This window comes from Mchenga conophoros, linkage group LG8, assembly GCF_057382185.1.
Source record: "Mchenga conophoros isolate Kocher_MC1m ecotype Shallow Benthic linkage group LG8, M_conophoros_male_GT1.1, whole genome shotgun sequence".
Lineage (NCBI taxonomy): Eukaryota > Metazoa > Chordata > Actinopteri > Cichliformes > Cichlidae > Mchenga > Mchenga conophoros.
The window spans coordinates 13604736-13619819 of NC_140533.1; the positions used below are offsets into that span (position 1 = coordinate 13604736).

Here is a 15084-nt window from a genome sequence, read left to right on the forward strand (position 1 = left end):
GAACGTAATCACTGACGGCATCAACTGCTGCATCTCGGGTTCACGGGCCAAAGAGATTAAGGTTTTTGTTTAGGCTGTAACAGGATGTGCAGTACAGTTTGACAGCAAGACTGGAGGGACCGCTTCAGAGCACCTGTTTTTTCTCTGCTGTTTTGTAACTGGACCAAACTGGAACTGGAGTTTGTTTTTGTTTTTTATAAAAAAATATTCTCCGCTCACCTGAGTGTGGTTGCTTTCTCTTGCCTCTTTTGCTTTTTTGACTCTTCCTGATTGGTTGTGAGGGTGAGAGGCACGTGTGCGTGTGCATGGTGCTAATGCCTGAGAGCAGTCTGCTTACTCACTGTGCCAAACAAATAAATGCTGCTAACAGCCATCAACTTAACTTGTGAACTGTGACACACAGCATGGATTGAACTGCTTTTTGCTGTTCCCTTTCCGTGCTATGCAATAAAACCAGGCCACATTGCAGCGGATTGTTCTTCTCTTTACTACTCTTCATACTACTTAGTTGCTTAATTTTGTGCCATATTATCAAGGACCTTCTTGCCAGGCTTGCGCTGCTTGTTACAGTATTGTGCATGGAAGGCTTTTTTTTTTTCTTCTTTTTCATAAAATATGCTTTCAAGATGCTAATTTTGTAGCTTGGGTATCAGAATGAGACTGACACAGCCTTGTATGGCTGCCAGTTCTGAGTCTGGAAATGATGGGAAAGCAGCTGGTTTTCCTAGCTCAGCACTGAGTTGGCTGATTGCAGTGTTTGCATGCTTACATGTGCACGGCGATGGAAACGGAGGTGGCAAGACAGCCAGCGAGAATTATCCTGTAGAGTCCACAACACCAGAATCCTGATTTAGGAAATTGCTTTATACGTGGTTATAATTCCTAATTTTACACTCTGCTGAAGTCAGATTGTTTAAACTTTGATGCTTGGATTGTAGAATATTCGATATGAGGAATTAATGCTAATTCAAGGTTAATCTCACATTAAATACACACTGCATCTTAATAGAGATGTGACGCAAGTTAAAAAGGGAAATACGACCTAAATTGCCTTTCTAAGGTGTTGAGCCTCCATTCTTTCCAAATATATATTTTTTATTTTTTATTTTTTTTAACGATAATAACAGTGGAAAGTCTTGTGTAACACGTCTAAGGAGCCTTTAAATGAAACCAAATGCTTACAAGAACAGCACAATGGGTCTGCTGCTCCTCTCACTGTAGGGATCCCAGTCTGTCCCAGCTGTCATAGGGTGCTGGAGAAGTTGCCAGGTTAACGCATAGAATCAGACAACCATTCAGACTTTACATACATGCCAACAGCCAATTAACTTAACAAGCATGTCTTTAGACTGTGGAAGGATCCTATAGAGGCACAGGTAGAGCTCCACACAGAAGAGAAAAATGGTTGTTTTGAACCAAGAATGTAAGGATCAAACATTGATTTTAATTTTTTTGTTAGAGGATCATACAGATGATAAATTGAGTCCAGACTGCAGTCCAGAGTGTCATATCACTGTGCCGTTTCAGAAGCGCCTAATTAACATCACAGAGCATCATGTACACTCCAGATATGAATAGGCAAGTGGCTTTAACCTTTGAGGCAGACTGCAGCAGATCATTCTGCTGATGATAATGTCTTTCAAATGGGTTAGGGCAAAACCCTTAAAGGTACTCACAATACAGGATGTGAGTGCAACCGGATAAACCACACGCACTGCGTTCAGAAAGAATGGATAACATAATGGATACATAATCTGGTAGGTTTTGGTAGCGCAAATGCGCACATCAGTAGCAGCATTAAAGTGTGTCTGTGTAGGTTCCCTGTCATCCAGTTTATTGTAGTCTTAAGAGATTGGGGGGGGGAAAGAAGAAGACAAATAGATTAAAGTTTTAAAAGACATTTCACCTCTATTCCAAGAGGATACGAGCTACTTTTTTCAAGCTCTTCGGACCAACATTAAAATAATTCATATAATATTGTTTTCATTCTTAAAATAGAGACTATAGAACTGTAAATGTGAGGGTTTCCATACATTTCACATGAAGTAAAAAAGAAAATGTTTCCTGTTTTACATCAAGCTCAGAGGAAAATCAGCTCAACTGGGGTTAGACCAGTTTGTATGTAACAAGTCAGACTCTTTAACCCTTGGTCGCTGATCATAGTTGTCTTTCTCATGTCTGTTAACATACAGACTGTATTCTTTGAATTGCATTAGTTGGAATTTCAGGATCTGTGTGTATGCAGGGACAAAGCTTTGATCTTCACCTCTGTGTTAAATTGATATCAACCGAAAAAAGCCTTGCGATAACAGCCTGCACATGGGTCACAAATAAACCTGTGAACTACAGAATCGATAAGCTACGTGACGACCTTGAATGGCCAGGGTGGTAAGGAAGCCTTCAAATGACTCTGTCTAGTAGCAAATGCTGCATCCAGGCTACAGAATTGGATTGTGGGGGATGGTTACCAATTGATTCGCTTCACTCTAACTGCCAGTGGGGTGCCCGCTTTACATCACCCCTCCGCCTGCCTTGCTATGCAACTGGCCGAGTCCACTTCTGACACGGCAGATGGGAAACTGGATAGGGGTTTGGCGTGTGTGGCTGTTTGCCATCTCAGGTTTGTACAGGAGAGTTTTAGATGGGCAGATAGTGTGTCAGGTTCGGTGTCTGGATCTGTTAAAGTATCCGTGTAGTTCTACTCCTGTGTACAGTAGCGGGGCAGTGTTAGAACCCATCATGTAATTTAAAATGCGGTGTACTCTGCAGGGGAATGTGCCAGAAAGCAAGAAGCTCCAAATGTTTGAAAGTGATTTGCATTTTTGTGCCACATCCTGGTTAGGAGAGTACAAGATGCCACAGTTGGGCTTTTACTGTGCACATAATAATCTCACGTGGAAAGTGGAAAGAATAACAAGTAAATGTGGAAGGCAGTAATTCACCCTCACTCAAAGCATAATCCAGGGCTTGTGTGATGGTCTGTACTGTCCTGCAAATCATGTGAAATTGCAGGATAGTTGGTTCTTTAAAAACTTGCATTAGCAGTTTGAAATGCTTCAGGTCCTCACACAAGATCCTTTTAAGAGTGATCATATTTTAAAATGGATTTTGGAGTTTAAAGATGAGGTGTTTTCATGTTCAGTAGTTTTCATGTTCAGTAGTTTCACTCCTTTGTCTCTCTGCCTTCTTTCGCTCTGTCTTTTCCTCCTCTTTCTCAGAATTCAGTGAACTTTGTGGATGACAGTTTTCCCCCCGGACCTCGATCTGTCGGCTTCCCAGAGGGCGACAGCGTCCAGCAGCGAATCAAAAAGTGGCTGCGTCCCCACGAGATCAACTGCAGCAATTTCAAAGACCGAGGAGTCAAGTGGTCCGTGTTCCGCACACCAAGGCCCTCGGACATCCTCCAAGGACTTCTTGGAAACTGCTGGTAAGCTGATACACCTGAACATAAGAACACACAGGACACTGATCGTTTAAGATAACCTTATAAAAAACCAAACCAAAAAAGGCGTTGTTGATTCATGGTTTGATTGGAGACAAAATAGAATAGCAGCAGATCCTCAAAGCAACAGGAAATTTTTCATTCCGTTAAGTCTCTGTTCAGTTTCTGAGAAAGGTCAGAGGAATGCAAAGCAGACAACAGCCAACACTTCTCTGTGTGCGTCTGTCAGAGTCTGCTTTCAATGGACACTGCCGCTGTGAGCTAGAGATGGCGTGGCAGTGAAACAGTAATTGAAGAGGATTAAAGAGAGAAACTTAAAAAACAAAGCAAAAAAATCAAAGGAAAGAAGGTAAGCATGAAATGAAAGGTTGAGCACAGCAGACAGATGTACAGATACATGTGACAGGGAGATTATTCACAGTAATGTGGTCCTGGACACATGCTTTATCTCCCTGCCCTTGTTCTGGGTGCCCTTTGGGGTTTATGTGTGTGTATGCTGTTGTCATCCATCATCTTCCTGTAAGCATAAACGTACACACACACACACACACACACACACACGCACACACACACACACACACAAAATAACAACAAAGCACAGTCAGTCAGGAAGTTGTCCCCAGTACAACTTTTCGCTTCATCACCAGCGCACACAGCTTATCAAAAATAACCCTCCCCTGAGCAGCATCCTCTCACTCGAAACAGGATGTAACCCAAATTCTTTGTCATTGGCTTCGTCTCCCCCACTCTCTCACTCTCTCACACTTGTCCTAATAAACCAACAAACAGCCCAGCTTCTGCCAGCCCAGCCAACCAGTGACGGCAGAAGAAAGTCGTGCCAGTCGCCTCTGTATGGCTGCAGTACAGGCCAACATCAGAGTTCACATTATGACGCGGCTAATTGAATTTTCATTGGATTCCTTTTGTTTTTTGGCCAATTTGTATTTCATCAGTGACTGAATGGGTTGATCGGCCGTGCTCAGCTGACACTTAAACAGATGGAATATAGCTTTAGTAATGCCGCCACACAAGAGCTTCACTCTATAAAATAATGTGCAGACTGAAAGCAGCATTCCTTTTATCTTTTCAGATATTGCTGCAGTACTGCCAGAGGCAAAAGTAGCTGCTCAATTTGACAATTTTTTTTTTTAAACTTTTTTGCTTTTTTTGTTGATAGAAGAATCAAACTAGTGCATGTACAGCAGTGAGTCTGCGGCGTGCAGAGGCAAATACCTTAAGCTCATTGTCCCCTCCAAAAAGACCTTTCTTTGCAGAGCCATTTCATTAATAGTGTTTAAAGATCTCTCTACATTTTCCGATGAACTAATGTACACTTTAAACTCTCTTCCCTTTCAAGTCGAGTCCTCATGTCCCCAGCTGTGATTCCCCAGTGTAAAGAATTACCATTTTCCACATCTATCTGGATTTTTGATTAGCTAATTTCTCTTGCAAGTTAATTAGAGGAAGCAAGCCTGTTTGTCTTTGCTGTGGGGTGTATTAAGAGTAATGGGGAGGTAACCAGAAGGCACAGAAGCTTGACTCATCAAATGTGATTGATTTTCAATGAGGGCTAATTATGTATATATGTATAAAAAAAAAAAGTCTTTCATAAGTGTTTGAGGCACTCTGTTCAGGAGAATGCTTTAATTCCACATTTAGACTTTAATAGCAGCTTCTCAGTTTTTTTCCATTCCTATCTAATCACATCAGTTGACGTTCCTAAACCATGTCTGTCTCTTTGACGGAAGACGGCGCTCATTCAGCCATTCACTTGTCCATCACACTCAGCTGATCATTTATGTGGTTTCTCTGCCTAATTCACATTTTCTTCGTGCCTCGTTTTAGTCGCGTCTGTCCGTCCTGATGTGACGTTTCATTTTCCAGTTCATTGATTTTTATCGGGTCTCTAGGTTCCTGAGTGCACTCGCTGTGCTGGCAGAGCGTCCAGAGCTCGTGGAGAGGGTGATGATCACCAGGACCATTTGTCCAGAGGGGGCTTACCAGGTTCGGCTATGTAAAGACGGGACCTGGACGACGGTGCTGGTGGACGACATGTTGCCCTGCGACGATTACGGCTACCTTCTGTTTTCCCAGGTAAGTGCAATGCAGAAAGGTGTTTATGCTGATACTGTAAACAGACAAGAGGGAATTTTAGATAGACATATACAAAATGGATAAATACTCAAACAACTGTCTGAAATTTTGGGGAAATAAATATTGCAGATCTGTGTATTAAGTTGGGAATTCTTAATACGCAAAAAATAAAGAAAAACATGATATGTCCCATATTAATTGCTCCAGATCTCTGAAACATGAGGGTAAATTACTGCCGGTGAGAACTGACAGATCCAAGACTTTGGTAAAGACCTTCTCATCCCTTAGTTTGACCCTGAAAACGAGTGCGTTTCGTGGGCAACTCTTAAAAAGAATTACATTTGACTTGGTGAACCCTGAAAAATAAGCAATTAATTAGTTCAAGTTAGTTGATTATGTATTTCTTATCACAAGCACATCTCAAAGGACCCCAGTGAAGAGAAGAATCTAATTAATGAACAGCCAACAATTACGGGTCAAATGAGGTACTGAATTATGCAACGAATAAAGCACAGGCAAATAAAAGCAGGCATTCATGCGTACGGGAGAGACACACTGCGACAGCGTGACACCTTATCTACACCTTATCATGACTCCAACAAACGTCATCTTTTCAAAGAAGACAAAGGAGCAAAACAAGAGGGTAGAAGTCGCGCTCGGTGAGGCAGTGACCTCTGAGCAAGCAAGAAATGCTGGAGAAACATTGCACATGCACATTAACAGATAAAAAAAGAGCAAATAAGAGATCCTACCTCTGTTATCAGGTTATCATTTTCATTGACCTTTAGATAGAGGAAACTAACCCAGAGACAACATCCTGCTCCCTTTCTCAGTGAGTCATACTCAGGCTGATGTTTCCTCTCTTACTTTTTACAATCATTCCAGGCTCAGAGGAAGCAGTTATGGGTGGCGCTGATTGAGAAGGCCCTGGCCAAACTCCACGGTTCCTACTTTGCCCTGCAGGCAGGGCGTGCTATTGAGGGTCTGGCCACGCTGACAGGGGCTCCGTGTGACTCCCTCATGCTTCAGGTCAGCTCCACGAACCCGCGAGAGGAACCCATCGATACAGACCTCATCTGGGCCAAGATGCTTAGCTCCAAAGAGGCTGGGTAAGAGAGGGAGTAAAGGTGGTTCAGTTTAAAAGGAGCATATAAAATAATAAACCTTGTTTGAAAACACTTTGAACCAATATTCTCTGATCAAAACTACAAACAGGGGCACTACAAAGGTGGTGAATGCCAATTTAGAGCATGTGTCCATAATAAAAGTTGTGCCAGTCATCACTTTGATACACGAGCTTTCAAAGCAACATGAGACAAATAGTGCAACTCCAAAGGGGCCATTTCATCTGCGTCCAAACTGCAGGTCCATCTGCCAGAATGATTATTTATTTTATCAAAAGCAGTGTACTAATGAAGACTTCACTCACGTACTATGGTAAACAGAGACAAAGTTCATCACTGATGATGTTTGGTCTCAAACAGAGGCACATCAGTGGGATTAATTAGTGACATATACTAAAAACTACTATTGTTTTTGTTTTCTGTAACTGTGTCTGCCCAACCTCGAGGTTAAAGTTTTAAATTTACGTGTTTTTTTTTTTTTTGTTTTGTTTTTCTCCCTGGTTACTGAGTAGTAATTGCATTAGTGTCCTAATGTCATTTCTTGTCTTTTAGGTTTCTTATGGGAGCGTCTTGCGGAGGAGGCAACATGAAGGTAGACGATGCTGTTTACGAGTCGTTGGGTCTGAGACCTCGACATGCATATTCCATTTTGGACGTACGAGATGTCCAGGGTTACAGGTACAGGTGTCCTCTGTTGTTCTGAACACGCCTCCTTATTGCAAATGTATCTTCTTAGAAATCCTTCATACACCATTAATAAATGTATCTGGGCCGTCATCAGTCAGTGTTATTATTTGGTGGCTAGAACATGAACAAGCCCACGAGCCATATGTTGAGCATCACAGAACCCGGTGGCTTGCCAGTAGAGAACGGGTGCACAACAGATCTGTATGATTGCTCTGTTTGGAGCAGCACTGGGAATCCACACAATTCCTTGCACTATAAGAACATATATGTCTTCTTTGTAATAATCACACACACAGAAAAGTCTGGGGCAGAATCTTTGACTATCATAAATAACTGGAACATCGTATGGATTAAAAAAGCGAGTTTAGTCCTCTTGTCTGTTCATCCTCTATTATAACTCTGCCTCTCCTCTCCTCTGTTCTCCAGATGCATTTTAGGAATTAAGTCATCCTTCATCATGGCGTACTGAAATTGATTTCCGGGTCACAGTCTAGAAGGACGGAGGACTGAGGAGGCACAAATTAGAAAAATGAGAAAAGCCTAATGAAGGCTTTTTCCTTCTTACCTGTGAGGAAAAAATTTGACAGTAGCCAGAAATCCCAGAAGTAATTTGCTTAAAACCCACACGCAGCCACTTTCATTTACTGCCATAAAGCAATCAGAGTGGAAGGCTTGGGCTAGACTTGGCCACAGGGCTAGATCCAAAACGAGTTACAATCCTCCTGCTAGGAGCCCCGAGGAGATAAAAAGCACTCCAGAAACAATGAACCACATGCACTTTGTTACTTTTTTTTCCTGGAAAATACAGATTCTCCAATATGTTATTCTGTTATGCCCCTTGTGTTTTCTACAGTATGGAGGAGGCGGTAAAATAAAAAGGGTTGTTAAAAAGCAGCCAGTCATCCATAAAAGGAATAATATGACTGTGCAGAGATGGGGGTTGCTGCTTTGACTGAAAGCTGTTGTCACATTAACTGCTTGCTGAATCTGTCTCTCTCGCTGTTTCCGTTATCTTCCTGCCTCCAGGTTGCTGCGGCTGCGTAACCCTTGGGGTCGCTTCTCGTGGAATGGCAGCTGGTCAGACGAGTGGGCAGACTGGCCTCAGCACCTCCGCCATGAGCTGATGGCGCACGGCAGTAGTGAAGGGGTCTTCTGGATGGAGTACACTGACTTTATAAAGTAATTATCATTAGCGCAGCATAAGTGTGATCTTTTTTTTCCTTTTCTTTTTTTGGGTGGTCATGCTGAAATCATTTTGGTTAATCTCTCTATACCCTAGTAACCCTTGAATTCCTACAGTTATGTATAATAAGGCTATTTTGTTGTCATCACTGTCATGTTTGCTTTCACAGTCAGTGACTGTACCTGCTGGCACAATAGACCAGTGGCTGTGACCGCTAGGCTACGCTCACAGATTTCTTGTGTTTATTCCAAACATACTCTCATTAGAAGACTTTCTGTTCGATTTACCCACCACTAGCTGCTTAGAATTGGTTGAATGAGTTAAAGAGTCCTTTATCGTACCGTGATGGACACACGTAATGTGTTAAACGTGACGGACTGTTTGGCAATCTCACGCCTCTGTGGATTTTACTGACCATCTGGTATTGACACCAAACTGAGTTACAGTGTTTTTGTTGTCGTTCCATTTTGCTTGCTGACAAGCGCATCATACACTGGTTTCCACAACATGTTGTTATTAAGAATTGTGGAGGGGGGGATTTGGCAGGCAGCGGCTTAGGCTTGTCATGGCTTTCAGTTTGTTTTGTCATATTAGACTAATCCTGTCACTCAGTCATATACAGCATTGATAGTGACTAGTTTTTCTCTATCTGTGTTTTGCTGCATGCTGACATGCGCTTCTAGTTATCACATGGAAAAATAGTCACAGTTTTTATTCAAGTATTTCTATAAATGCTATTTTCTTTGTCATATAAAAAACGAGTGTGTTCTTAAATAGCGCTTTTTTTACTTACTTTGATCACTCAAATCAGTTTCTTACTTCAAGCCTCATTCACCCATTTACACAGGCCTTTTATTTTTTACTTATAACCAAACATTCACACACTGATGCATTGGCAGCAGATATGGGTTCTCTAACTTGTCCGAGGATACAACACGGAGGCTTGAAGAGCAAATAATCAAACCACCTTGCGCTTAGTAGACGACCCGCTTTACCACCTGAGGTACAGCCACCCTTAACCCCCTATATATTTATTATAAACACCCCTGTTCTGTACTCTACTGTTACAATAGATGGATACTCATACTGGCCACAGTAGGAAACAGTGATGAGCTCAAACCTCAGGCTAGCTCTGTATGATGTCAGTGAAACTAATGTCCCCAATAAGGCCATCTCTGTTACACACCTCTGCCTGTGCACACAACAACCTCATCCATCTGTTGTTTAAACAGCATAGCCCCCATGACCATGATCACCACATTTTTTAAAACTTCAACATCAGCGTTTTGGTGGCTGCTGTGTTTTCTTTTCGCTGTCAGAAGTTCCCATAATTGGATTAAAGACTGTAGTGCTAAGTTATCAGCTAAAGCTAGCTAGCTTGTTAGCGAGCTTCATTTGTAATCTGTATGGCTGCAATGCAAGGACACATATAAGCTAATTAGGGCTAAGTAATAGACTAACAGAGAAACTGGAATTTCACTTATTAAAACTGAAGCACAAACTTCTTCTTGAAAGGTGGGTACCACAGAGAAAGCCATATTATTAGGTAATCCACTACGGAAGCTTTAGCTTTATTGCTACGGTCTGTGGGGACTGCCCCTTGGTTTACCAGGAGCAGCCAATCGGTTGAAAGTTGGGTTACAGTTGAAGAGAGAGAAGTTGCTTGTTTCAGGCAGAGAGCAGAATGAGGCACATGAGCAAAGTCATGCAAAGCAACTCTAGTGGAGCCAAAGAATAATGACGCGGAGCTGGAAATGGCTATAATGGGGCCCTTTTACAAGCAACTCAAATGGCCATAATATTTGAAGAAAACTGAACAGAATCCAAATTACAAATGTAATAAAGCTTAAATATAATCTACCATTCACCAAAATGATATTTCATGGGTAATTGAATAAATGGACAAGACTCCACTTGCATAGGAAGTTTCGTTTTTTTTTTTTAAAAATAACTGTCAGCAAAAAGAACTGAAGAATGGAGGAAGTTCACAACATGAGCAGCTTGACGTAGGGCTAAATTGTCTGTACAGTGCATTTGTCTCTCTGAATTTATTGCTCTTGTTGTATTATGAAGGAGGAGGGACATGAATAACAATGTGGCTGTCCTCCTGAACAACTCCAACCTGAAAAATGTGTTCAGCCTAGATGAGAATCCCATATGTCTTTGGGCTATTTATTGTTTTCTCTGACAGGCAAATAATCTCTCAGCTTTGTACTACATGACAAACTTGCAGCCAGCATCTCCCTAGACTTGTTTTCAGTGTGAAAAAGAAAAAGCGGTCAGCTTCTCGGACAAGCAAGGCCCTTAAATTGGCCCATCAAGTAAACAACTAGGGCCGATGTTGATCATTGATAACATTCCTGGAAGGTGGCTAGACACAAAAGCGAACTAAATACAAACAAGAGGATTCATCAGCAGACGTGTTTGTCTTTTCTGATCAAAGCTGACACAAAAGCGAACTAAATACAAACAAGAGGATTCATCAGCAGACGTGTTTGTCTTTTCTGATCAAAGCTGAGCGTAAAACTTAAGCGTTCCCTCTTTTTCCTCCTCTCGCTTCTTCCTGATTGACAACAAGACAAAAGTAAGATGTAAGACTGTTGTCAGACCGAGGTTAGGAAGTGATGAAACACTGAAAAACAGACTGAAAGTAAGGAAGAGAGTCTCCCGTGGGGCCGATGTCTTTGAAGAAAGAGGTCTGATATGCTAGCAAGGTAAATTGTGTTTGTACAGGGATGCCCTCAGAGGCTATGCTAACGTTAAAGAGTTGCCTGTGATGCATACAAATAATCGTAGCTCATGACAAGAGGAGATCAACCGGTCACACTGCTAGCATCTCAGAGGAACAGGCTCTTATGCAGGTCTTTTTTCTTTCTTCTTCTTCTTTTTTTTAAATTTTTATAAACATGTACATAGGGCTGCTCAATTAATCGAATTTTAATCACGATTACGATCTGGGCTTTCAACGATCATTAAAAATGACTGAGCCGATTATTAGCCCCTCCCTCATTTATCCGCGCCACCTTAAAGGCCGGTCTGTGAAAATATTGTCGGGCATAAACCGTCCGGGGTGCAAAAAAGGTTGGAGACCGCTGATTAAGAGGACCCGAGGGAAGCTCGGAAAGCTAAGCAGAAGTTATTTGGAGAGTGACTGCCGTTGGTTGAAAAGAGAGTTAAAAAAAAAAAAAACTTCAGTGGTGTTGCACACTATTTTATATTATTTTTTTAAAGTTGTTGTTAACCCTTTAAAGCCGGTCAGAGCAGCACGCTCCGTTTTGCGTAACTATTTTTAAATCCCTGTAGAACCTGAACCGTGTAAGCTAGCGCAATAATTTGTTTTGCATATGAAACCGGAGGAGTTGTACTTACATCTGATGCCATCAGCTTGTCCTCGGTCACGGTTTCCTTCCACATATAGCTTTGCAAAAATTGCATAAAAAGCGCTTGCAGGAACAAAAACATAATATTCCAGAAACACGTTTTGCCGTTCCTATCAGCTGTTCGTAACACTTCCCACAGTGAAATGATGCACATGCTGTTTTCTTTGCAAATCTGCATCATAGGATTGTTTTTTGTTTTTCCTGCAGTATATAAAAATTGCTGTATCTCCAAAATAAAACTATGAAGACACTCAAAATAAATTTCCTGTTGTTGTAAACTATTTTTTGCAACTTTATTGTATTTAAAGTTTTGAGGCATAAACCTCTTAAATTTCTCCAAGTAGAAATATATATAAACAAAACAAAAGCGATTTTCAATTTTTTTTAGTTTATTGCACTTTTTTGCAATTTATGTAATTACTATGGACTTAATGCATACATATTATTAAAATATGGGCTATAACAGTTGTATTGATGTATAGCAACTTGAAATGCTCCCACAAATGGCACTACAGCATGTAAAAAAAATAAATAATATAAGCTCTGGTGGACTTGGTTCTATAGTAGGTCTTAGGGGTTAAATAAATATCGTCAAATAATCGTGATCTCAATTTCAGTGAAAATAATCGTGATTATCATTTTTGCCATAATCGAGCAGCCCTACATGTACATTTTTTCCCCTTCCCACAGGTACTTTGACTCAGTGGACATTTGTAAGATCCACTCTGACTGGCAGGAGGTGAGACTACAAGGCTGCTTCCCCAGCAAAGCCAATGGGCCAGTCACGGTCACAGCTCTCACTGTGCTGGAGAGGACGGCACTGGAGTTTGCTCTTTTCCAAGAGGGAAGCAGGTAAATAGGACTCTAATCTAAATCTTTCAGTACCCACACATTTTTCCTCCTTGCCCTTTTTTCTCCTAAGCCTCTTCCTCTTCTCTCCAGGCGCTCCGACACAGCCGACAGCCACCTGCTGGACCTGTGCATCATGGTCTTCCGTGCCTCCTTTGGTAGTGGCAACAAGCTGACTCTGGGCCGCCTAATGGCCCACAGCAAGCGAGCAGTGAAGAAATTTGTTGGCTGTGATGTTATGCTGGAGCCAGGGGAGTATGCTGTTGTCTGCTGCGCCTTCAATCACTGGCAGATGAATGTCAGCAGCACAGGGGGTCCACCCACACCCAGTAAGTGTACAGATGCATTGGTCACAGGCAGGGCTTTAGTGTTCTTGCTTGTGAATGTTCGCTTAATGACGAAGGAACTTTAAAAAAAAAAAAACTTTAATTTTTGTCTTCATTAATTGTTCTCCCCTCCTTCCCAGTCTCTAGCCCCACCAGTGGAGCAGTACGGCGGCCCAGCCAGGACTTCCCCGGCTACATCCTGGCCATTTACAGCTCTCGTCAGGTGATGGTGGAGCAGGTGGAAGCGACCGCGACCACATTGGCCGACGCGATTATTCTACTCACAGAAAACAAAGGCGAAAGACACGAGGTTAGAAACACCCATTCCAGAAAAAGAGAAGTAGTAAAGCTGCAATAATGCAAACCATATTTGTGTTACTTGCTACAGTCAAGTGAAAAAGGTTTTCACAGAACTCTGTGGGGTCCTGTTAAAAATTAAATATACTCCATGGTTCAGCAGCTACAACTTGGGGGAAAAAAATTGTTTTTCTATATGACTTTATCCCTTTCTTGTTGTGGAGGAATTTGTGGAGCCTGACTGTTCTTATCACTATTAACCACAAATAGCTCAGTTCAGAAAAAATCTTTAAGATTCCTTCCTAGTAGAATTACATGAGGTAAAGAGTTTAGGTCTAAACCGCAGCGCTTCCATCTTTTGGAGGTCTGAACTTTGACTGGGCCATTGCAGTCATTCTCTCGTAGAGTTGCTACTGTGCTTGTGATCATTATAGCCAGTTTTGACAAAGATGTATTTAGTTTTTCTCAGGACTGCAGAGAATTCTCTATATAGTTGTAGGGTTTTGTCTCTCTTTGTACCCCCAATCTCCTTCTCACACGCACGCAGTTTTATTGCCTTTCAGTATAATATTACAGTCCAGATGATAAGTATTTGGAAAGTTTTTCTTTTTTATCTCCGGGCTATGCGCTTCAGCAATTTATTTTGAAGTGAAAGACTACTGCCTGAACGTGTCTGATTTAATTTAAATGTGTTGGAATGAAAATACACAAGTAGATAAAGCTTTTAACACATTGGGATAACCAAAGTAATCAGATAGTTTAACCAACCAAAACCATTATATTTAGTAGATAGTAGCTGTGACAAAGGCATTGGGGATAGCCTTTGTCACAGGTACTATCAGCTTTTTTTATGTGGGGTCTCTTTCACTTTAGTGTGGTTTTAGCTGTTCATTAGCACTTTAACTCGTCTATGATATTCCACTTAGTCACCCTGAAGAGCCTGTTTTGACAGTTGGGTAGTACAGCAGGATGCTGAACTGTCCTCTACAGAGTTTGGCTGAATTTGGGCAATCCTCCCACAAGAATACACTAACAGGATGGAGTATTCTGTCCAGAATGCTCCAACCTACCTCACAGCATTTATCCTGTTGTGTCTAAACATCAGTAACTCACTGTGTTCCCGGTCTATTGGCAGCCATGCTGTACAAGACCAGATCATATTAGAAGTACCTCCATCTCATCTTTGACAGACGAGATAGCTCACTTTGTGTTGTGAGCTCTTCTCTTTTACCCCTCCACTCGTTTCCTTTTTTCAGAACTTGTATAAGAGTTGTTTTTTGGTTTATTGTCCATAGAAGTTAGTTCCACAGCCCTGCATCACAGTTTTTTGGGGGTTTCTTTTGTATTTTTCCTTTGTTTTAACGTATGTGCACACTTTCTTAAGATGGGCCCAACGTCTTTGGTTGCATTAATTCCATAAATTAGTAAATAATGGGGTTGAAAAAGTACATCTGAAACATTAAGAAACATTTAATAGTCTATTGTCCAATCACTATTGGACCACTATCTCCAATTTGGACAGTCTATTAAAAGGAATTCCACATACAAATCTTTGTATATGATGCTGACCTCCTCAAGCTAAAGCACAGAGCCTGCAGAACAAAAACAAATGCACAACAGTCTAAATCCTCACAGTCAGAATGGTTCATACTCCTCAATCTGAGGCATCTTACACGCTTGCAAGTCCTGTTCTGCCTTCACA

The 15084-nt window shown here is 41.5% G+C and overlaps 1 protein-coding gene across 2 annotated transcripts in view; it reads left to right on the forward strand.

The window, feature by feature from the left end:
* The window catches only part of capn15 (calpain 15), a 46101-nt gene that overhangs the window by 25430 nt on the left and 5587 nt on the right, over positions 1 to 15084 (forward strand). For both annotated transcript variants that reach the window (XM_085284326.1, XM_085284325.1), the window contains exons 3-10: positions 3219 to 3427; positions 5353 to 5536; positions 6422 to 6645; positions 7213 to 7338; positions 8374 to 8526; positions 12601 to 12762; positions 12853 to 13088; positions 13226 to 13395. In XM_085284326.1, coding sequence (XP_085140452.1) covers positions 3219 to 3427; positions 5353 to 5536; positions 6422 to 6645; positions 7213 to 7338; positions 8374 to 8526; positions 12601 to 12762; positions 12853 to 13088; positions 13226 to 13395 — 1464 coding nt within the window. The remainder of the gene's footprint in view (positions 1 to 3218; positions 3428 to 5352; positions 5537 to 6421; positions 6646 to 7212; positions 7339 to 8373; positions 8527 to 12600; positions 12763 to 12852; positions 13089 to 13225; positions 13396 to 15084) is intronic.